Below are 22,532 nucleotides of genomic sequence, written 5' to 3'. Positions count from 1 at the left end.
TGGTCGGTAATGGTCGGTAATGGTTGGTAATGTTCAAATTACAGCAACAAATAATTAATCGGGTAGGTACTCGTCATTAATAAGGGCATGAAATTTAGCGTAAACAATACGCAGCAGCAGGTATTGTGACTTGAAAATTTCTAAAATCTGGGGTTAATTAGAAAATTTGAACAATTTGCGAATGAAAACACTGCACGCGATGTTCAATATATTCAACATCTTAAAATTGTCAACCGATTGTAAAGAGTTATGGAATAATTCAGAATTTAAATACTGCGAAGTGCAGAGAAATTGAATTTCTGGCGAGTTATTTTTGTCCTCTCAACTGGCCTTCTGTTTCCTGCAATACGTGGATCCATATTTCCAATATGTACCTTATGACTTGGGATTTCTTCTATAGGTTCTCACATCGAGAGGCGACTGATGTCGTCCGAAGGGTGAATATATTACCCCTGTAGGAAATTTTCATAAAATCGTAAAAGTCGTCGATGTCCGAACGTCCGTCATAGACACTTATAATAAAAAGTATATCTAGGATCCAGATCTGCACTTCGCCAACTCAGAGCACAGACATAAAACTTTTGAACCCCGGCCTTTGAATCACGTGAATTCAGCTGACGTTCCATATTCATTTTTCCACTTTATTCACGTCTTCGGGTATATTTGTCAGATCGAACAATCCAGCAAAATTTGATCAAATAATTGTTATTGTCGTTTTTCGTTTTAAACAATAAAGCTAAAACTGACTTGTGTTTTTAAAAAATATTTACTGAATATTTTGCAAATTTTTGATCGCTTCCGAATTATATACCTACTTCAAAAAATTTCAAACCGCTGGGTTTCTTCGTAGAGAATTTTGACATTAGGGTAAAAATAAAATTCTGCGTTTCATTTCAGTTAAGGAATAATCGGAAGGAACAAGAATTCTTGTACATCAAAAAAAAAGTGAGAAGTTTTCAATTTAAATCTGTCGAGAAATATCTGAATATATCTGTTTTTTACGAGAAATTTTCTTCAGGCGAGAGTGGAGGGTTTTACAATAATCCTACAGGTTGAGCGTGCCTGAGGAAATTCTTGGAAGTTAAAAGTTCACGATGAAGAAGCGTGATGAAAAAAATGAAAAAGAGAGACAGGTGTACAAGACATGGAAGATTGAAAATCCAGGTCTGAATTGCACAGCTTAGGTTGGATTGAAGAAGTCGGTTGGCTGAAAGTCGATACTTGTTATTAATTTTACTGTCGGATAACTGCACGGTGAGTATTTACTGAATTATTATATTCGTCAACTACGAAAATCTGTTTCAAAAATACGAAAATAGAGGATACTGGATTTATAAACAAATGCTTACAATTATATGCAAATGCTTCGTTTGAAATTGTTCAAAAATGGTTAAAATCTGTCAGATTCATTCGATCTTACTTTATGATTTCACATTCTATTTAATAGACTATTTGCTACGATTTGAAAAGAAAAATGTTATTCGACACGTTGGTAGCGTTAAGCATTTAACTTTACAACATTGCAACGATATTGATTATGAACAAAAAATAGAAGTATCAAATTCATTACTGGAAAAAAAATGTCTTTTAACGACTTTTTAGTGAATAGTTTTTTTGAATAAACTAAATCATTGTCGAGTGAAATCGAACAAATCTACCAGAATCTTAATCATCTCGAAGCAGTTTGAAATTGAGTACTTGTATGTTAGCTTTTATTGATTTACAAGTCAAGTATACTCCATTTTTCTATTTACAAAAAGAAATCTTCGTCTTCACAAGTACCCAACGCACGATTATCGTGTAATTTAATTAATCAGAAGTATAACGTTATGGCCAATCGACCGCCTGGGTGGGGGTGAAAAACTAGAATGGCGGATTGATCGAACTTTCAAAGATGTGAAAATTTGATTAGTAGAATAATTAAAATTTAGAAAGTCCAAGTAAATAAACTGAAAATATAGAAAGTCGAAATACACAAAGGTGAAACCATAAAACGGCAAAATATAGAATCTGCGAAGGATTAACGAGATGAATTTTGTCGATTCTATATTTTAGTATTGTGTATTTTGACCTTTTTATTTTTGTACCTCTCCAAACTTCAACTTACCACATCTTAAAAATTGTATTAATCAAGTTTTCGCTTTTTAGACACTTCAATATATTTCAATCTTTCTATATTCTTACCCCTACTTGACCGTTCAAATATAGACCAGGTACAGTCCGAAAGCTACGAATTCGATAAAGCCTGTACGGTGAAATTGACAAAGCAGTAAGTTCGCTGGCCCCGAGTTACACAGACTGCAGAAGCCGGGTACGGGTTGGTGGTTATCTAAATAAACAGACAATGAGTTACCAGAGGTAACAATGTGTCACAACGAGATGGAATGACGTACAATAGGCACAATGGCGTACAATGGGGAACCCCGGTCCGACTGCATATTGCATCTTCGTGACGTCAATAGCGCGCATATCGCTAGGCTGTATTGAATCTGACCAAACCTGTCGTCCAATTATACCTTCCTTGTTCACCTTATTTCAGAAATATCATCTTCAAGTCGGGTACGTAGTTCGCGGGAGAAAACTGGATGGTTGAAAGTTTCTGATTTACCAAGAAATTGCGAATGAAATACAGGACAATGTGAAATTTTTACAGAATAATTGATGATGTCTTAAGTTTTGATTCATATACTATACGATCCACTGAAAAATGGTTAAAGTCGTGTAATTCTCCTAGCTTTACCGACCGAGCAAAGTCACCCTTTTACTTCCTATATTAAATAAAGAGAAACGAACAAAGTTTGCTCGGTCGGTAAAGGTAGGAGTACTACGTGACCTTAAATCATTTTACGGATTAGCAAACCAAAATAAAACCAAGTCTCAAGATCACATTTCCAACAACTGTATCATTATAAAACGTGTTCATAAGTTCGCTATTTTTTTCCCTTTAATCGGCTTCTATAACTATAAAATAATGGGGTTTGTAGTTTTATCATCACTGAGTATCAAATAATTGCAATCATAGCTAATTACGACTACACCCCAGGAGGATCGTTAGCCTTGTCATTGTCGATTGTTCATGTCTTATTTAGTACGACCATCCATCGAAGTCGGAATAATAAATTAATGTTTTGTTAATTTAAATAAATTGTCTCGTCTTACTTGACAGTAGAAATTGTTACTTTGCCGGTTGTTTTGTTAGATCAAACAAAATTTCTGTCGACTGAAAATGGACTTCTTTCACTATATTTTATAGCGATGTTTGCGATAAAGGTAACAAATCCTTTTTCTGTGTACAAAGGATACTTCCGGTTTGGTCAATCGAAAGCATCCAGCAAAAAGAAAACTCTCGGAATCAGAAAATTCTGATGCATATCAAATTACCGTAGAGTGGAGTAAATATTTTTTCAGCACAATTCGTAAAAATCTCTGAAATCAATTCTACGCACGCTTTATCTGCGAACGGTGAATTCCTGAAAGAATTTTCGCATGTCAGTTTGAATATTGACAATTTTCAACTAATGGCTGATAATCAAACATCCCCGGAATTTTTTCAGGTACTATTACACTATAAACGCGGAAAGTACCTAAGATCCAATTTTTCCTTAATTTTCCTTAATTCTACGATTTGTTGTAGTAGCTACACCAAAAACATCAATCGAAAAATTTTTTTATAATGAATATTATCAATTTGGTTTCATAATCAAATTTTACGAGGTAGTTGAACAATCTAAAAAACCAGTTACTGGAGGTCAACTTTAGGGGTAATCTGTACTCCTTAAACCGCTGAGTTAGGATTCGAAGGTAACCGAGTACCGAACGTTTTTTAACATTCAACAGCATGTCACAGAGTAAAGAAGATCGGTGAGGTTCACTTCGGATACTTTCCTTGCAAGTATCAGCAATATTTCTCACATCAGAAATTATACCCTGCAGCCTAGGGTGATTCTTTTTTTAAACGTGTATCAAAATTTCCGTAGAGCATCCTAATTAAAATATCTCAGTCAAATATGAGCTCTTAATATTGATACTTATAGGTACCTATTTTATTATTTCCATCATCCATCTAAATAACAAATTTTCTCGTAATCGGCTTGACTTATAATCAACATAAAAATTAGATTCTTATAATAAATTTCACTAACTATAAAAAAGTACTGAGATAGAATTTTTCTAACTTTAACCAATCAAGAGATATTCGCCAATGTACAAAAAAAAAAAAAATACATTTCCGGTTCTTTTTACGTGCTATTTAAATGGAAAATAGAAAAAATAAAACAAGTACCTCTGAATATCAATATTAAGAGATCACATTTGGCCGAGATATTCTATTTGAGGTTCTGTACCGAATTTTGATGCGCGTTTGACAGAAATGAATTTTTTTTCAAACACCCTACTGCAGCCGGATAAAAAGAGCGGCCAAGTAAGGTGGTCCGTTGATTCGATTTATAAACGAGGAAGAAACGACAAACGATACCGGCCACAGAGTTTCAAAGCCGGGGCACCTCGATCGTCCGCGTGAATTGAACAAATTACATAAGAATGCTATAGTTGACACGTGAACGTGCCGCCATTGCGTGGGTGCCGAACACACGAGGGAGGCGATAAAAAGGGCCTGAGCTGTAAGGCCCCCATGTATCTTATTCATGTGTGCATGAATGAATGTCTCTACACCCCGATGCACGCGGAACGGGATGACTCCAAAGGTCTGCAGCTCGTGTTACGACAGGGTTTCTCAAATTGTATTTTACTTGTTTTTTACATGAATTCTGTATGAATTTCTTTGAATGAAAACTTTGCAAAGACAACATTAAAACTGCAAATGGATTACAAGATATGACAATAGATTACATTGGATTAACCAAAAAAAAGGTATCTCAGGGGGCAAGGAATAAGAAAAAAAAATATTGAAATTACTTGCACCTGTAATCCGAGAGATTCTAATAAACTTTGTAATCCATTGTAATCCATTGCAATCTCTTTTCATCTTTTGTAAGCCATTTGTTTTATTATTGTTACCTTTGTAATTCTTAAAGTTCTTGCAATCATTGTAATCTCTGCAATTCATTACAATCTTTGTAATTGTAAACAGTGTTCAGTATAAAAATGGCCTACACTGTACTGCGATTACAGCGATTACGACGGATTACAAAGATCACAAAGATTACAAGTACTTCAAGGATTAGAAAAGCCAACAATAAGAATACAAATGGATTACAAAATATGAGAATAGATAACAATGGATTAACCAAAGGGCGAGTCTCTTGGGGCGAGAAACAAAAAAAGTATCGGAATCACTTGAAGCTGTATTAAAATTCAACAAACGGATAATAACTGTAAAAAAAAGATGCCGAAGACTGATTACAATTACAAAGGTTATAATCGATTGCAGAGATTACAAGGATTGCAAGATCTTCAGGGATTACAATGATAAGAAAAAGAATAAAAATGGATTACAAATGATGGCAAAATAGATGACAATGAATTACAAAGTCTGCCAGAATTGCTTTGTATGTATTACAAAAGTATACGCCAGATTACAACAGTGACTAACACCTGGGATTTCAAATACGGTGTCTCGCTATAGTTACCGATACCACCACCGCAGTTTAATTGTAACAACATTTCATTTCTGGAGAGTGAAAAAGTAAATTGTGGCTGTCGAATATTTATGTTGAAGAAGTAAGTTCTCAAGAAGCTTCATGATCAACTACCGTTAACCTTCGTTCCTTTTAGTAAGTTACATATAATCCAATTCGTTTCAAGATTTTATGGAACAATTTAGACCGCAAGTTGAACTAACCGAATAGAACAGAGTTCAACCACACAAAGATCAAGTTATTTCCTAATCATCATTACACACCGTCTATAAATTGGTGGGTATTGGATAGTGTTGTGAGCGGACAGCCGCTGCTGCAATGAGGACGAAAGCTAACTGGTGATAATTGCATTTCACGTATAGTGAGTGTTAAGATGCGGAGTGGGAATTATTGTGTGTTGCATAGGGGAGAGACAGCCGGTCAGTCAGCGTCGCGGTTAGTCCGAATGAGGATCACAGTGCCTTTTCAAATCTCGAGCTGTTAAGAGAAAGAAAGAAGAGTGTGAGAGAAGGAGAGGGATTCGGAATCGGTGGGGTGGATCCGGGACTTGTTCATTCATCTCCAGTTTCTTGAGTTTCTTACTATCGTTTAGTGCACATTTCAACGGTTTCGATCCCGCGTTTCAAAATCTACAATGTTTTCGAAAATTTCTTGGACACTGGCAATCATCTTCGTTGCCGCTGCAGGTGAGTTCGAATCATTTTTCTTTCAATCAGATAAATGTGTTACTATGAAATTGGTGAAATAGTCAACCTCTTCGAAATGTCGAACCAAATTAGCGATTGAATCAAGATTCCGGATCATCGGCAACCGATGATCATTGCATGGAAAATGAACAATTAATTGCATGCGACGTTCTTCGGAAAATAAAATCACGATTGTCTTTTTGGAATATAATGATCGATGCGATGTCAGAAGTTTCGAAACGATTGGATCTTCAAGGGCCCCGTAAGTGAAATTCTACCCCTACGATACATATATGCTACAAAGCTGCTGATTTCTTTTTTGTTGTTCACCGTTTTTGATAAAAAATTGTGTCTCATGTCGAAAAATGATTACGAAAAAATCTTCGATATTTTCGATGTTGATGTTTTTGAACGAAGAAAAATGAATTTTATACAAATGTACAAACCCCATTACTATAAATTGTTTTTTTAACACTCCCGTATCACTTCTGATACTTTTGCTACTTCTAGATCTGTATCTTATGACGGTAGAACTCAGAAAATATGAAATTGAGGAGCTTGCAGATACGAAAAACGGCCTTTTAGTGGTTTTTATTTAATTAAAAACGTATCTCCTCCTTCAATACTTGGTATTAAGATTCCCCGATTTTTTTCACACGTCCTGTTGACTATTTGGGATCACGGATTTTGCGACAGTCTTCTTCGTTCAAAGACATTAATTTCGAAAAGAGCGAAGATTTTTGTGGGATTATTTTTCGACATGGGACATAATTTCTAATCATGTACACATAAAAAAAAATAAATAAATAAAAAAGAAAAGAGTGGCCTTGCAGCATGCGATTATTTTGACAAAGTTTTCTCAGAAGCGTACAAGCGATGCTTATCTATCAGCTCAAATGAATTGTACGCGTTTTACTACAGGTGAAAGGAATCGGTTCTTCGCAAAACGGGGTTTCGATGAAAGGAATCAGATGACAAATAAATTCGTTGAACAAAATAGAAAGAGATTTGAAAAGTGACTTGATTAAGTCGACTTTTTTCCTACATCTATGGACACTGGCTTAATTTTTGAGGAGTTGAGTACTCTGTCTCTTCATTGAGCTCAGATGAATTTTGAATTAGTCATTTTGCTATTTGCTAATTTTTTTTTCTTATCGTAAAAAGTTTTTTTTCTTTTTTACAAGACACGAAGTATGCTAAAGAGATCAGAAGGACAAATTTGTTAGATTCTTCAAACGTTTGTCGTATAAAATCAAATCAATCGTCTCTCTAGAGTCATCGAGGCGTTTTATTTCAGAGTGAAAGAGTGTTGGTACATATTTGTTTTTAGTTTAAACGAACGAGCGAATGACATATACGAGAGAAAGAGAGAGAGAGAGAAAGTTGGTTCGAGTGAGTTGCCTTTTCGTAATCAAGACGCCATCTCCGCTGCACCCTCGGTGCTGAGCAGTGTCACGTTTCGCCCGAAGCGATATCCGTTAACTTACGTAGCCAGGCCAAGAAAAGAGAGTAAATTAGAATGGAAAATAAGTATTTACGGTATTTAGTTTCGCCAGAGTACGCATTACGAAAAGCCTCGACTCGTGGAATTGAGTTATGCTCCGACTCGTCTTATCAAACGCAGGTAAAAAAGAGGAGAAGAAAATTTATACACCAACGTATTCCGTGAAAAAGTTGAAGACGAGAAAGAGAAAAAGAATCGAAAAATTAAAGAAGTCAACTGAAATTGTAACCTTTTGTTATCGGCGTTACCGTTTTTGTTTACAGCGATTCAGGTGGCGGGCCACAGAGGATTTAAAAGTGTTCCAACCACTGTCAAGACTTTCGAAAATGACACGGTGTTGCTGCCGTGCCACGTGGAAAATTTAGGTAAGTAGGCACATTAATCAGGGTTAACGACGTACATAATAGACTACAAGGTGGCCACACGTCTGGAAAACCTAGAAATGTCAGGGGATTTTTAATTTTGTCGTGGGAAAAAACTGAAAATATCAGTCCTCTATCATGGGAAATAAAAATGGTTTTTGAGGTAACAAGGTGACTTTTTTTTCGTTGAGAAAATGATTGGCTTAAACTGACTTTTTTGTACATTGTGTTATTCTTGACTTAGAGTTAAATGTGAACTGAATATAGAGTTGATAAGCTGCACGATTCAGGTTTTAATAACTTACTAGAACTGGGAAAATTTCAGGGAAAACCTGGAAATGTAACAGAATTTTATCCCGAAAATTTGTGGAAACCCTGATAGATGAAACAAGAGCCAGTGATTTGTTCAAAATAAATATCTGATAAAAAGCGAATAATTCAGTGGTTATAACACGGTAAAATGTGGATTGCAGAAGAAACGATGTTAAACACTCAACTCCTCAAGTTTACTGTAAAGATTGAACTTTGAGTATAATTTCAAGATTCAAAATGCGCTTCCGCTTTACATTTTCTCTTTGCCTGTTTGTATTTATTCTCGATTCTCACTCTAATACATAATAAATGGAAGTAAGAAATTACTTTTGCAAAGGATTTTTAGAATCAAGAACAGGATACCAGATTTCATCATAAACGGGAGTTTCACTCTAAATGAAACTACAAACACGAGTTGAAGAAAAAAACCTGACGTGATGAAATTTTTTGAGAATTCTTCCAGGTTTCAATGATTAAAAATCTACAAGTAACAGTATGAAAAATCTTTGTAATTTTTTTGGTTGCGGACCTGTGTAATTGTGCAAAATCTGTACTATAGACAACGGAAATAAAAAGTGACTTGCAGACGGTTTTGAATATGTAAGAAATGAAATGACGGAAGATTTGTGAAAACTCTCTGCAGTTGAAAAGTAAATCATTGTATAAATGAGGATCCTTGATTCGGTCTTTCCCGCAGTTTCGGAGATTGGTTCCGTGCCCTAATCTCCTGTCCTCAAAAGAGGGGGTTCGAAATCTTTGTTAACCGCATAAAGGACTCTCGCCATCCTTTCATCCTCCCTTCGTCCTCTCGCTCACTCACTCGCCCTCTTTTCTCTCATCCTTGTCTTTCGCTCTTCCCTCAACTGCTCGTCTGAATTCTTTTATGTTATACGTAACTCCTTTCCAGCCAAAGTACGATTTTGCATTCATTACACTTTTTCCTTATACATATATAAACCCAAAATCGTAGGTATATCTCCAAAGGGTGAATTTTTCCATAAAAAGACTTTATACCGCAGAATAAAATTAGAGACTGTCGAAGAAATTCTTAAAGAATTTTGATTCCGATTCGTTCTTCAAGCTTTGACAACAAACTCTCAATCCTCAACGTTTCTGAACATCATTTGACTTTTTTTTTTACAAATATACGCACCGTGATTTAGAGTATTCGAATTATTTTAAGGTCAGACGCAAAGTGATTTTCGTTGAAAGGGGAAGGGGATGAGGAATTCGGTTTGACTCCTTGAAATATTTTAAAACACTCCGAAAAAATTTGAAAAAGTGTTAACGCGACATCTTCACAAGCTCTTAGATTTATGAAAATATTCCGGAAAATGTTGTTATTCAAATGGCGAAATATCTCACATCGAAGATAAAATTTTCACGAGCGATTACAACGAAAATAACAAGCAATTACCGTATCACTGCATAGCTGAATACTGGTGTGTGAGAATTTACATTATATGTCATGTCTGTTCGAAAGCTGAGGTAGCGCTCTGTCGTATAAATTTCTAGTCGATTTAAGACGTCCAATTTGCTCGCTTCCTTAACTCCGCCACTCTCGTTAAATCGACCGCTGAATAGTAAGATGGTAGCTTTATTTAACGGTCTATTACGCGGACGCGTAAAGAATACGATAAAATAACGCCTCCGTATAAAAATAACGGGCGACATTTTCAGTATTAAGGATAAGTATTTGCAAATCTCAAGGTCTAAAAATGTTGATTTCAAGATTACAACTAGTCAAAATAGTAATGGGTTTTGGTAGATACATGAATTTCATGATTTATTTGCGAATGATTGTTCACAATCTTGCGATTTGGAAAACAGTTCAAATATGATTTGGAACATTTCGGCCGAACAGATATTTTTGAATTATAATCTACATCAGTCGATAATTTACTAACTGCCTAAACAATATTTGGTTATAATCGATGATTTTCACCGCAGTATCAATGAGTAAACATGGAGTAGTCGAAAGTTTGAACAATTGACGTCTCACAGCGGTTGATTTGGTTTAAACGGCTGAGCGCGACTGTTCAATTACCGAGTTTCGTTAATTACTTGAGATTCAATTAACGAAAATTAGGCTTGGGCGCCGCAGTAGCGTTCGTTTCTGCTCTGGCACAAGCACCAAATGTGTAAAATTATATATCAAGGATTGATATATAAAGTTTAGTATAGTTGAAAAGATACATTGGATTTCAAATCCCCCTTGAAGCTTCGTAATTCGTAATAATCCCGTAGTCCATGGATATCAAAAAATTCAAACATCCCCTTCTCACAGCTTTTATCTCGAAAACCACAGATTTTTGGGATTTGTGCCGATGAGAACTTTTGATCGGAAGGTCATTTACTGTAATATATCGAATATTCATGAGGATTCTACGGGGTCCTTTCTATAAGCTCGAATAAAATTTATACGAGCTTCAAAATACACGGATTGCATTTTGACCAATGATACTAGATAAACTTTCGCAATTTCTTCTAGGCACACCGGCTCGAGTTCGCTGGTGGCGCGATGGCGTTCTGCTTGCGGACAGCGGGGAACCAACCCTGCTACTTCCGGCGAGGATAAAAATGCGGGAGAACAATAGCCTCGAGGTATCTTACGTGAAACCTGAGGACACAGGGGAATACGTCTGTCAGGCATCGAGGCCCGCGCCTTGGGGTCACGTGACTCAAGTCCACGCCATAGAAGTCATGTGTGAGCACAAGATCGTTCACCCCGACACGTCTTATGCTTGGGGCTGGAAACAGAATGGAGGGAGTATGTTACGGCGGAGGTGACGACATAAGACGCGAGGGGTATCAGGCCGTACGAGGTTCTCTGATTGGCTGCGCCATCTTCGAAGTCCCACTCTTGGCGCCATCTAGCGGCAGCTGCTGGTGTCCCTGACCTAACCTAACCTAACCTAATCGAGGTTATCACGAAATTTCGAAGTGAATTTCCAACCTAACCTAACCTAACCTAATCAAAGTTCTCATCATCATGATTTTAGATCTTGAAATTTCGAAGTGAATTGCCAACCTAACCTAACCTAACGTAATTGAAGTTTACATAATTCTGATTTCGGATCTTGAAATTTTCAACCCAACGTAACGTGACCTAACCAGGGTGTTCAACGACCTGAAAAAACCTAAGAATCCTTAAATGTCGTGAATTTCAATGCGACACTGAAAAAGTCATAAAATGTCATGAAACTGTATTAGTGATCCTGAAAATTTTATTTTTAGGTTAATTAGTAACTCAGATTTCAGCAACATACCGAATATTGATACACCTTTGCATTTTTTTTAAATTTTGAGTCTCTTGGATACGTAGATCGATTCAAAGAAAATGTGGTTTTTTTCTACCTATGTACAGAACCTATTGTTGTATTTATTGCGCGTATTGCTAAGGTTTGTAATTTGGTTGTGGATCGTCAAACAGATCATGAAAAAATCCTTATTTTGTTTCTGGAAAAACTTTAAATGTCACGATATCCTGGTTGCCGACCAAAATCGAGTTGTTCATCATCCTGATTTCGAATCTTGAAATTTCGAAGTGAATTTTCAACCCAACCCAACCTAACCTAACCTAACATAATCTAGCAGAGCTCTGATATAGTTATACAAATTGTGTGCAATTGGTGTAATTTCTGTATTTCGCTCACCAGTTAGCATCATGGGTGCAACTTCCAATATGGCGCTGAACCGAGTTCCCCTCACGTCTAGAGCATCACGTCCTACGTCGATACCGTTACCTTATCATCCCTTCGTTCTATTATTAGCGCCATGTTTTCGCGACTTCTGCAGGCACAAATATTAACAACGAATTCTTACAGATCCACCAAGTGTTCACCCAGTTCCGGAATCTGGAGAGCTGGAGGTAGCAATGGGTGACGAAGTAGACATGGCTTGTGTCGCCAAGGGTATTCCAACGCCGATAATATCCTGGAGATCAAAGGTAGTCACGTGCCGAAATTCAGCCTTCAGCATCTGATCAAAGCCTTTATGTATCATTAGTTCTTTTTTTGTTGCCAAGCAAAACAGCCGTCACTGAAACGTCGCAATTTAAAAACTGTCACTGCGGCAGATTATAATTTGAACGTTCGTGTGGGTGCTGGCTCACTCGAAGAGTCTACGTTTTTATGTTTTCACACTTTCTTTTTTCACGGAAAGAACTCACACACGATTGAATTTCAATAAATTATAAACCCCCGACAGAAGCGGTTTACCTTTCAGTCCGTTCGTCGGTTCGATTCGCGACGAAAAATTTGGTGACAGCGGTGGGACCGAAGTTTGGAAAAGAAACTTTTAAAGTCAACCCCTTGCCAAGAGAATCTGTAATGCGTTTCGTAAGCCTTTTCCCTTGCCTTAATTTCAGGGTAGAAGGACGAAAAAATTGAGTGCCATACTTGCCAGGTCAAATTACCTCTCTCGTAACCTTAAAGCCCCGATTATTTTACCTCTGACGCGATGGTGAAGCCGCGATAATGTGAGCATAGAGAAGTGGCGTTTGTATTGATAAGATCTTGATACAGAAATAAAAAGCAACCCTATTTATCTGATCGGCGGTGTAATTGGGGGCTGCGCAGCCTGTCCGGAGCTTTTGTACGTGATGATGGAGACAAGCTTTGGCCGTTTAGTACGAACAAACGTTGAACGAACATTTCAGTCCCTCTTTTGTGTCTGCGATCAAGAATTGTCAACAAGGACTACGGAATCCGATTATATATTTATCGCTGATTCTATTCGATCGATGGATTGAATCCAAATCTTTTACACCCTACCGACTAGAATAATTCGCATTGATAATCGATTTTTACAGCTCAATTTCGAATCAGTTTATTGAAACTAGTTCTATTTTTGTATTGAACAACCGGTTTACTTTCTGACGAGACGAGATTATATATTACCAGTAGATGGATAAAAACCAGGAAACATTTTGGCTGCTTATACCTTGACAAAAAAATGTATATCGAACAACATTCGCATATTTTTTCAATCAATGGCAGATTCATTGTAATTGATAATTTCATTTCAATCATTTCACTCGGTTTCACACAAGATATCTGAAAAACCGTTGTACCGATTTACTTAAAATTTGGGTACAGTATTCTTGCACAGTTAAGCCTTTTAATTTAATGTTTATTTTAATATTTCTTTTTCCAGGGGGAAGACCTATTGCTCCGAGATGACAGACCAAGACTTCGATTTCATGCTGATACTCACGATCTTTCAGGGCGGTACACTTGCGTCGCGACAAATGGAGTTGGTCAGCCTGCCACTGCGACTATAGATCTTCGCATAAAACGTAAGTTGTAAATTTTACTATCATTTTGCGACTTTTTATTCAATCATATATTTCACTTGATTGTTTACGAACGTATAAAAACGGTGAACCAAATATCGAGGTTAAAAAGTAAAACCACGAGAGAATAAATTACCCGAGATAGACCGTAATGCGTAATATATTCGTAATTTTTGGTGTTATTTATTGTTGTTCGAATTACGATGATAGCTTTCACAAATCTTTATTGATTGCGAAGTAAAAGCCACATTGCGAAATTGCGTGTAGATTAAGTTCGCCAGCATATATTCGGTCAACTTGTCGTTAATGCTAAGTTATAAGCTGTATAAGATATGGATAATAAGTCACGACACCGCGGGATCATGGCGATAATAATTAGCTTGGCCCTAATTCTTTCTGCAGATTACTATGCGCGCCCTGATTGGCAAGAACGATGCGAAAATTTAAAAGGGCCATAAAGGATCTGTTATTATTCTCCATTCGGAGAAAAAAAGTCAAACGATAAATCAAGTGTATATATTATTATACCATGTCCAGAGATTGAAAAATTTTCGGTAAAAATTACAGTTCACCCTGTTATTAAAACATTTTTTTTTGCAATCGTCCAAGTTACATATAATACGAGTAAATTTCTTGAACTCCGCTACAAAAGAGCGATGCACCGTCGCAATTTGAACCGCTTCTGTTCGTTTGTTTATGTAATATAGCGAGAAAGAGGGTGAGTTTGCTCGGTCGGTAAAGGTAGGAGTATTACGCGACCTTAAATTGCTCGTAGCATCCAGAATTATATTTCCTGAAAAAGTAGGACAAAATCAACCCGCTTATTTTGTGTTTCTCTGCTTTCTTGCGGACGTATAAAAATTGTATTCTTTTGTTTTTTTATTTACCGGTAAGATGCAATCGCGCGAAGACGAATGAAAATAAAATTCTATCAAACGGCATTTATTTTCAGAGTTTAAGGCTCGCCATGTATCCGTCTCTCGGCGGTGACTAACGAGCTTCTTCACCAGCCCCAAAACCTACCCTTGCCTTATACGTAGGGCAATAAATTTCCACCAACCCTTCAGGCTCTCGTAAGATCGTATCGCTTCATCCTGGCGGGCAGAGTTGCGAATGCGCGGTGAATATAATTCCAAATCCCACTGCACGAGTTAATTCCCACCCACGCTCAAAGATGAAACGCGCATGCAGTATGCACACGCATAACCAAAGTCCGCGGGCGAATGTGCTCCGGGTTATACAGGTCCGCGTTCCATAAATACACAATGAAACAAACTCGAGTAGCAGAATATAATTCACGAAATGTACTGAAACCCTGGCGTGAATACTCGTAGGCCTGCATGAAAGGCATACGTAACGTGTCTTAAAATGCGGTTCGAAAAGATCCTATCTCAAGTATACAGGGTGTCCCAGAACTAAGTGACCAAACCGATAAGGGTAACAGAGGCGGTCGAGTTGAGTAAATTAACTCGAAGAACGTGATGGTGGTCTCTGAAGTCGCGTTCGCGATATAAGACCAGTTAAAAATGGTCTTGTTACGATTGGTTTTCGTAACGAAATTTGATATTGGAAATACTTTCGTTTGAAGTTCATCAATCCGAAACCGTTATCCATTTTCATCGCAGATCCTCGATCCTTGTTGTATTTGGCAAATATTCAAAGGCTCGAGTATTTCCGTTTGAAATTCGTAAATTTGAAAGCCGTATGTTTCTTAGCGCTTATCAATAAGGCAAATAAAATCAGCTTTAAGAATTTCAAACGAAAGGATTTCCAGTGTCAAGTTTCTCCACAAAAACCATTCGTTACAAGACGATTTTTTAACCAGTCGTATATCGTCAACGCGACTTTGAAGACCGCTTGTTTTTAAGGTTAATTTATTCATTGTCAGCTCGATCCCTTCCATTACTCCTATCAGTTCAGTCGCTTATTTCTGGAACACCTTGTACATTTATATCCTCCAAAATTGGTTTCGCAATGCTGAACAATGCGATCAATATTAATTCGAAAACTTTGCAAGATATGATGCGATTTCATTTTCTAGGTATCTTATTTTAATAACTGATATCAAATTTCGGTATAGCAAAATACTTTATCGCACGTTTCAATATTAGCTCGTTTCGTTTTCGATTATTCAGTTTATTTCGTGCAAAAAATAGAAGCAAAAATGTTACACAAATTTAAAATATCGAGCTTTATCAGTTACGTAACCGCTTCGCATCTATGACAAAAGTAATAAAATTTCAGAATGAAACCTCCCCAGAAACCTAGGTGACGAATATTTTCATACACCTGTAATAACGAATAAAATTCACCGAAGGAACGATCGATGACAAAGCGACACGTCGACACGTGTCAGCCTTTGTTCAACCTTCGCGCAATCACACACACACACACACACACACACACACACACACACAATCATACACACACTTTAATTCACTGCAGGACAGTGCAGATTTTTATCACATATATTATTTGCAACCCTCGACCCTTTTATCACCGCGGATGACCTCGACATGTGGTAATTTTTTCAGCAAGACCTGAGTCGGGGATTTTCACATTTTCACTGATTACTAATTTCGAGGGATGAATTGCTAAATTTAAAGAGGCAACTGAAATTCTGTGAGTTAAAATATTTCAAGAACATTTCAATAGGTTTGACACAGCGACAAAACGTCGAAATTATCACTTCAACAGAAATAAATATTTTCAAATTCACATTTTGTTGAGTGAATTTTTTTCTTTTAGAATCGAAGAAGATATTCTCCATTTGATTTCTGGAACACGATGATTCTTGTAATTGACTCTTTCGAACTTCGCAATTTCAATTTCAAACTCGAAGTGTGAAGCACTTCGAAAAATCCTTGGACAAAATAGTTTCTCTAAAATTCATGGAAGAAACTACAAGTACAAAGTTATAAAAAAAAATATGTTTTCCGATGTTACCTGTATATTTTTTCGATCTCGATTCTAGACAAAATTTCCTCGCAAATTGCGTTCTTCCATTACGTCTAAAATGTTTTGTGATTTGCTGCGATCATGTCTGACGGTGTTTTTGTTATTCCGAGAACAACGTCGTTCAACCCTTTCCAGTCGAATGTCAACGTCTCGTTTGATCGGCGCAATTTACACGATGACGACACACGTGAGTGAAAAAGGACGTAGATATGCATTACAGCTGAGACGAGGACTCGTCAAACGCTTTTATCCGCCCACCAAGATTTCATGTACGAGACCTTAAAGAAACGCATTAAATAACGCCGGTTGGCTTATAAAAGGAAACCATTACGATTCACGAGCACAATCAAGCCTCCATTGAACCTGTACAAAAGATGATTACGTGGTCATTTGGCAAGTTAATAAACGAGAGGAAAGGTGAAGACCATGGATGAAGACGAGTTGTGAATGAACGGAACCCGATTTGCATGATTGAGCTACCTCTATTTGCGGGACGTGCGCAGAACGAGACGTAATGTGATTAAATGATCGAGAAATGCAGAATCATCTCCACCGACTCGTCATTTCACCTTCACTTTTGTTAAATATTATTAAATTGATGGCAGATATCTTGTAATATCTTATAAATCGCGTGACAAGAAGAGAGATTGATAATCGAAGCGTTGAATTTTTTACTTAAGTCTTATCAGCAATTTTTTTTTTTTTGTTTTTTATTCTCTCAAACTCTATTACCGCTTCTTCGATCACAATTTTTTTTCAGCCACTGTAATCGATCTTCGACGTTTAAATTAAGGTTCGTTTCTCATTTTCTCATCTAATTGGTACGAATTGGATTCAACTATAATATTTTTAACGCTGATCTAATCGACTCACACAGTGCTGAGAATACGAACGATGTTGCAGATTGCTACGAAGATACGCGTGTGTATAGTCATGACCGAATCAATTTTTATCGACCGATCATGAAACCCGCAGAAGCGATAGAATTGGCCATTCGACAACCTGTAAATTATTATGCCTTTATTAATGCGGTGAAATGTTTGTCTCGTAAAACAATTCCGCCGTGATTTCAGTGGAGTAAAATTTTCCCCCAATCACTTTGAATTTCTCTGCTGTAACGTTTGAAAATCCTCTGCTGAGTTTGGCGGGAAAAAAAAGCAGCGTGGAAAAACTCTGACCGCACAGGATTAACGATAGTTTCGGAAGTACATGTTCTTCCTCGACTATCTCTTCAGTTGACGACCCAGTAAAAAACCGAGCAGCTAAGATAAAACGTGTAGAAATATTATAGCCTTAATATATATGGGGCATTCTACGGCAAGTTAGCAGCACATGTATCTCACTCTCTTCGATTCTCATCATTTTTTTAGCATGTTTTTACTGACACAAAAGGATCTCGGAATATTTTTGACATTTTCTTAGCTATAGGTGAAATTTGAAAAAATCGAAATTTCAGTTCCGAAAACACCTTCTTCAAAAATCTGAAAAAATGTTCACTGATTCTATGATTTAAAATGTGATTTTTAAGTGCCACACGATAATGGAATATCAATATTAATATTGTTTCGCAAGTTTTTAGGTATACCATGTCGGAATTGGATTTAAAAATTTTGTTTTTTCTATTCCCTCATCTACACAGATCACGGAATCATGAAAATAATGTCATTCTGCAATCTATCTAGATCAAGGCATATAAAAGAAAATAAATGAATTTAAAAAAGAAAAAACAGATCCGCCATAGAAAAACTAAAAACTTGCGAAAAAATAGTAAATATTTAGATCCCATTATCGTGTGCTGCTCAAAAATCACATTTTAAATCATGGAATCAATATGATTTTTTTCAGATTTTTGAAAATGGGGTTTCCGAAATTGATTTCCTGATGTTTTAAGAAGTTCGGCAGTGTTTAAGAAAATCTGAAAAAATGCCGAGACCCATTCTGGTCGGTAAGAGCATCGCACTGAAAAATTTTCAAAATCGAAGGGGATGAGATATATGGGCCACTTATTTGACGTGGAACGCCCCATATATGTATATAGGTATAACTCTGAAGCGGTGTGCATTTGACTGGGTCTTATAATTTTTAACGATAACGAAACATAAAGAATCCAACGGTTGGTCTGTTACGGGAATAAGTGTTTTTTTTTTCCTGTTATCTACAGACAAACCTGAGATCGAGGTAAAGAAAAACTGGGTTCACGCATCGCCTGGAATCAGAGCACAACTCGATTGCAAAGTGATTGCCTGGCCAGACGCGAAGGTGAGTGGCTCGGCTGAGTGAGACTCACTTTTATTGAAAAAAAATCAAGCCAACTTTTTTCAGCAAATTTAAATGGTTCAAATTTTTTTTTCTGTTTTCCGTATGATTTTTAAAAATTTTTACTTTCGTCGTGATACTACAGCTTGCAGATTAATTTGATCTACTCAGAATAATTGACAAAAACTGAGAATTCGGTCAATTCGGTGAAGAGAAAAAATATCGAAGAAATTTGTTTTTTCTTCAATACGGAAGTGAAAAAAATTTATCTGGTCAAAATTTAAGCGTTGAGAATGAGGGCGAGTCTTCAGATTTCGGACAATATTGGAATAAACTATGTTGAACGTTGTGTCATACAGAAAACTGTTAAAAAAAAACCAAGAAAACGTGTTTTTATTTATTCGGATTTATTCAACCGTTCAACATTTAGGATTTTTTATACTGTTCGACTAAAAATATCTACGAAGTACGGTTCGTCGATATTTTTACTCAAAACATATTTCTTCGTATCAGGTGGAGTGGTATTTCAAGGATGAAAAGGTTCCTTACACGTCAAGAATCGTGAAACATACAGCTGGGAGTGACCACAGTTTGATAATCAGAAACACCAGAACCACTGACTACGGTGAGTATTTGTGCCGAGCGTCAAATGTTCTGGGCATCAGAGACGCGGTAATTGAGCTGTCCGGAGTTGCGAATCCAGCAACATTCAAAAAGGAGTCTCACAGCATCGGTAAAACTGCTTATAATTTCATTTGGGAAGTCGACAGCTACAGTCCGATCATCGAGTATCAATTTTGGTTTCGCCAATTTGTGGTAAGTTCCAATTACCGTACGTAATATAAAAGAAATTATTGCAATTTCCATATTTCCAAAAATTGGTAAGACTAGAAGCCAATAAAATAATCTCGCGAATGGCCTCGTGTCATTCAATCAATTTCGAATGTCATAAAATTCTGAAGAATCGTTAGAATTTTAAAAATAAATTAAAGAAACTTCCAAAAACTAAGAGAGATTCAAAAAATTTACATTATTCGGTGAGAGCTCGTGACGCTTTTTCGTTGTGTACGTCAGTGTTGCCAAAGTAAGCTATATCGTTTAATAGAGAGTCCCTAGTTTAGTACTAGACGGCAGCGCCACAGCGTAACAGATTTCGAATTTTCGTACTAAATTGGCGGTCACTTCGACTTAAATAAAGTATGTACACTTGGGGACAATGAATCTGAGACGGCTAATTTTTTACACTAGACAGTTACGTTGGCAACACAGAGAAATCTATGGCGCCACAGTCAGCCGAGTGCGAAACTAACTCAATCTCAATAAACGTAGCATAACCCATGACCGTCGAATCTAACCTTAGAATACGTGTCAATCCAACAAGTCATTATCCCCGTGGTATTCTAAGGTTAGATTCGACGGTCATGGGTTACGTTATGTTTATTGAGATTGAGTTTGTTTTGCGCTCGGCCGACTGTGGCGCTGTAGGTTTCTCTGTGTTGCCAACATAACTGTGTAGTGTAAAAAATTAGCCGTCTCAGATTCATTATCCCCAAGTGTACATAATAAATACGTAGAAGCGTTAGCGTTTTGTGATGTTTTTTTTTTCCAATCATACGAACACAACGGTTTCGATTTATACGGTTTTGTTGTAGATTGACGAAAAGCGTATTGACGTACCAAATACTTTAAAAACTTACTAGATTTAGTACATTTCTACTAAACTGGAAACGCTGGCGTATGTCAATGAAATCTTGTTGAAAAATTGATAGTTTATGCGGAATTACCTGCCATTATTAATTTTTAAAATCATAGAGAGGTGGGGCACGTAGCGAATGGTACAAATTGCTGATTCCGAGCGGAAGCAATGCAATCGGTCCTGTGCACGCCCGATCTTTTAACCTCACCGGTCTAGCCGAAGCGACGCATTACGAAGGTCTCATATTATCGAGAAATCGTTATGGCTGGAGCCGACCCTCGAGATTGCTGCGATTTTCGACTGAAGGCGCACGTAAGTATATATGAAGAATATTTTCCGACATTTTATTTATTCTTTCAACAACGTTATCGGTATGATTAAGTTAAAAGAATTGTTAGAAAATCTTAACCCGGTACTAATAATTAAAAAATAAAATTCATAATGTTTGAGGGATTTCGATTGTTCTGTATTAAAGAAATTACAGCCTATATGGTCTTCGCGAATAAAATTGAGTTGTACTGCAGTGAAAACAAAAGAGGAAACATAGTAGAGAGAGAGAGAGAGAGAGAGAAAGAAAGATGATGACGATGATGATGATGAGTTATTATACCCCAGTCTAAGCGTAGGCCAAAAAATGTATAACTAACTTGATCAAAATTTTCAATAATTTCAGAGCATTAGCTATAACCATATCAGCGTAATTAATGATAAAAGTTAACAGTAAAGATAAACATAATAAAAGAAATCAGGTATAAAAAGAATGGAAAAAAGAACAGAATGAAAACTTTATAACGTATAAATTTATAATTTTATCGAAATGTAGAATGGTATCATTTATACCGATAGAATACTGATAATAATTTCAGTTATGACAGTTAGAAATCACTGAACTGAGTTGTTCAAATTATTTTAAATAATCTATTTCAAATTCATATAGAAAGTACCTGTAATATATCCGTGCCATATTTTCAGCGGCAGAAGACGACGACGGTTTGAGAGTGGAAGCAGCACCTGAACAAAAAATTATGCCAGGTAATGAAAAAAAGAACCAGATTGTATTCTAGTGCCACTGAATTTTTTCGATAGGTGCACAACTTTTCAAATATTGATTCTTCTTCGAAGAGTGTGAAAACTTGTTCAAAATACTTTGACTAACTAAGAAATAACCATAATAGCTGTTGAATGATATTTGACTCAAAGTTTAAATTATTTTTATAAAAGTCAATATTCTCTCTGGATAGTTCACATATTGTTAAAATAAACCAAAGAATATTTCTGAACGTTTTATAGAAACTGAAATATGTATTTGGAAATTCTGACCTAGAGTTGTTTTCTGAAACTTTATTTTGCGGAAACGAAAAAAGTTTTGTTCGACCAAATACAGATCTTCAAACGATTGACTGTTATGAAATATCTTTCACGTTGCGATGATTCAAAGATAAAATTTCAGAAATTTTAAATTACAGCAACATGATTAATCTAGTGTTATCCAATGATTTTTTTCCTTCTTATCAACAGTCGTTGAACTGGAGCCAATGTCTCAGCACTCGCAACACAGCGGTGGATATACCAGCAGTGGATCATGGCCGGCTTCTCGAACGCGAGAGTTCTGCTTTATCCAATTGTCGGGCGTGTTGGTAATTTTCACTGTGCGAATCGTCGTAGGTAGATATCGGTAAGCAAGTTTCAACGGATCAGCAACAAACCGTCGATATATTTCCTCAAGACTGAAAACGAATTAGTTTATAGCGGATATTGATTTCGGGTTTCAATTTGAGGTACATCAAAGTTTGATTATCAATATATGTGCCACGCTTGTATTTATAGATCCGTGTAAATGTCACCCTGTTTTTATTTTTCCTCTG

The 22,532-nt window shown here is 36.6% G+C and overlaps 1 protein-coding gene across 1 annotated transcript; it reads left to right on the top strand.

Annotated features, from left to right (window-relative positions):
• The first annotated feature begins 6,019 nt into the window (after positions 1-6,019).
• On the top strand, positions 6,020-22,510 carry LOC124222779 (limbic system-associated membrane protein). The gene is made up of 10 exons (XM_046634116.2): positions 6,020-6,283; positions 8,051-8,152; positions 10,953-11,168; positions 12,289-12,410; positions 13,619-13,760; positions 18,877-18,974; positions 19,485-19,787; positions 20,784-20,979; positions 21,640-21,699; positions 22,186-22,510. The coding sequence occupies exons 1-10, from the start codon at positions 6,232-6,234 to the stop codon at positions 22,344-22,346; spliced, it is 1,452 nt and encodes a 483-aa protein (XP_046490072.1). The 5' UTR covers positions 6,020-6,231; the 3' UTR covers positions 22,347-22,510.
• The last annotated feature ends 22 nt before the right edge of the window (positions 22,511-22,532 follow it).

The sequence above is a fragment of the Neodiprion pinetum genome, chromosome 7, assembly GCF_021155775.2.
Source record: "Neodiprion pinetum isolate iyNeoPine1 chromosome 7, iyNeoPine1.2, whole genome shotgun sequence".
Lineage (NCBI taxonomy): Eukaryota > Metazoa > Arthropoda > Insecta > Hymenoptera > Diprionidae > Neodiprion > Neodiprion pinetum.
This window is presented reverse-complemented; position numbering and strand designations above follow the sequence as displayed.

Excerpts from the sequence above, each read along its gene's own strand:
- LOC124222779 (XM_046634116.2), top strand. The coding sequence starts at position 6,232 with ATGTTTTCGAAAATTTCTTGGACACTGGCAATCATCTTCGTTGCCGCT. Across the intron at positions 8,153-10,952 it reads GTGCCACGTGGAAAATTTAG|GCACACCGGCTCGAGTTCGC; the intron begins GTAAGTAGGCAC and ends AATTTCTTCTAG. Across the intron at positions 12,411-13,618 it reads TAATATCCTGGAGATCAAAG|GGGGAAGACCTATTGCTCCG; the intron begins GTAGTCACGTGC and ends TTCTTTTTCCAG.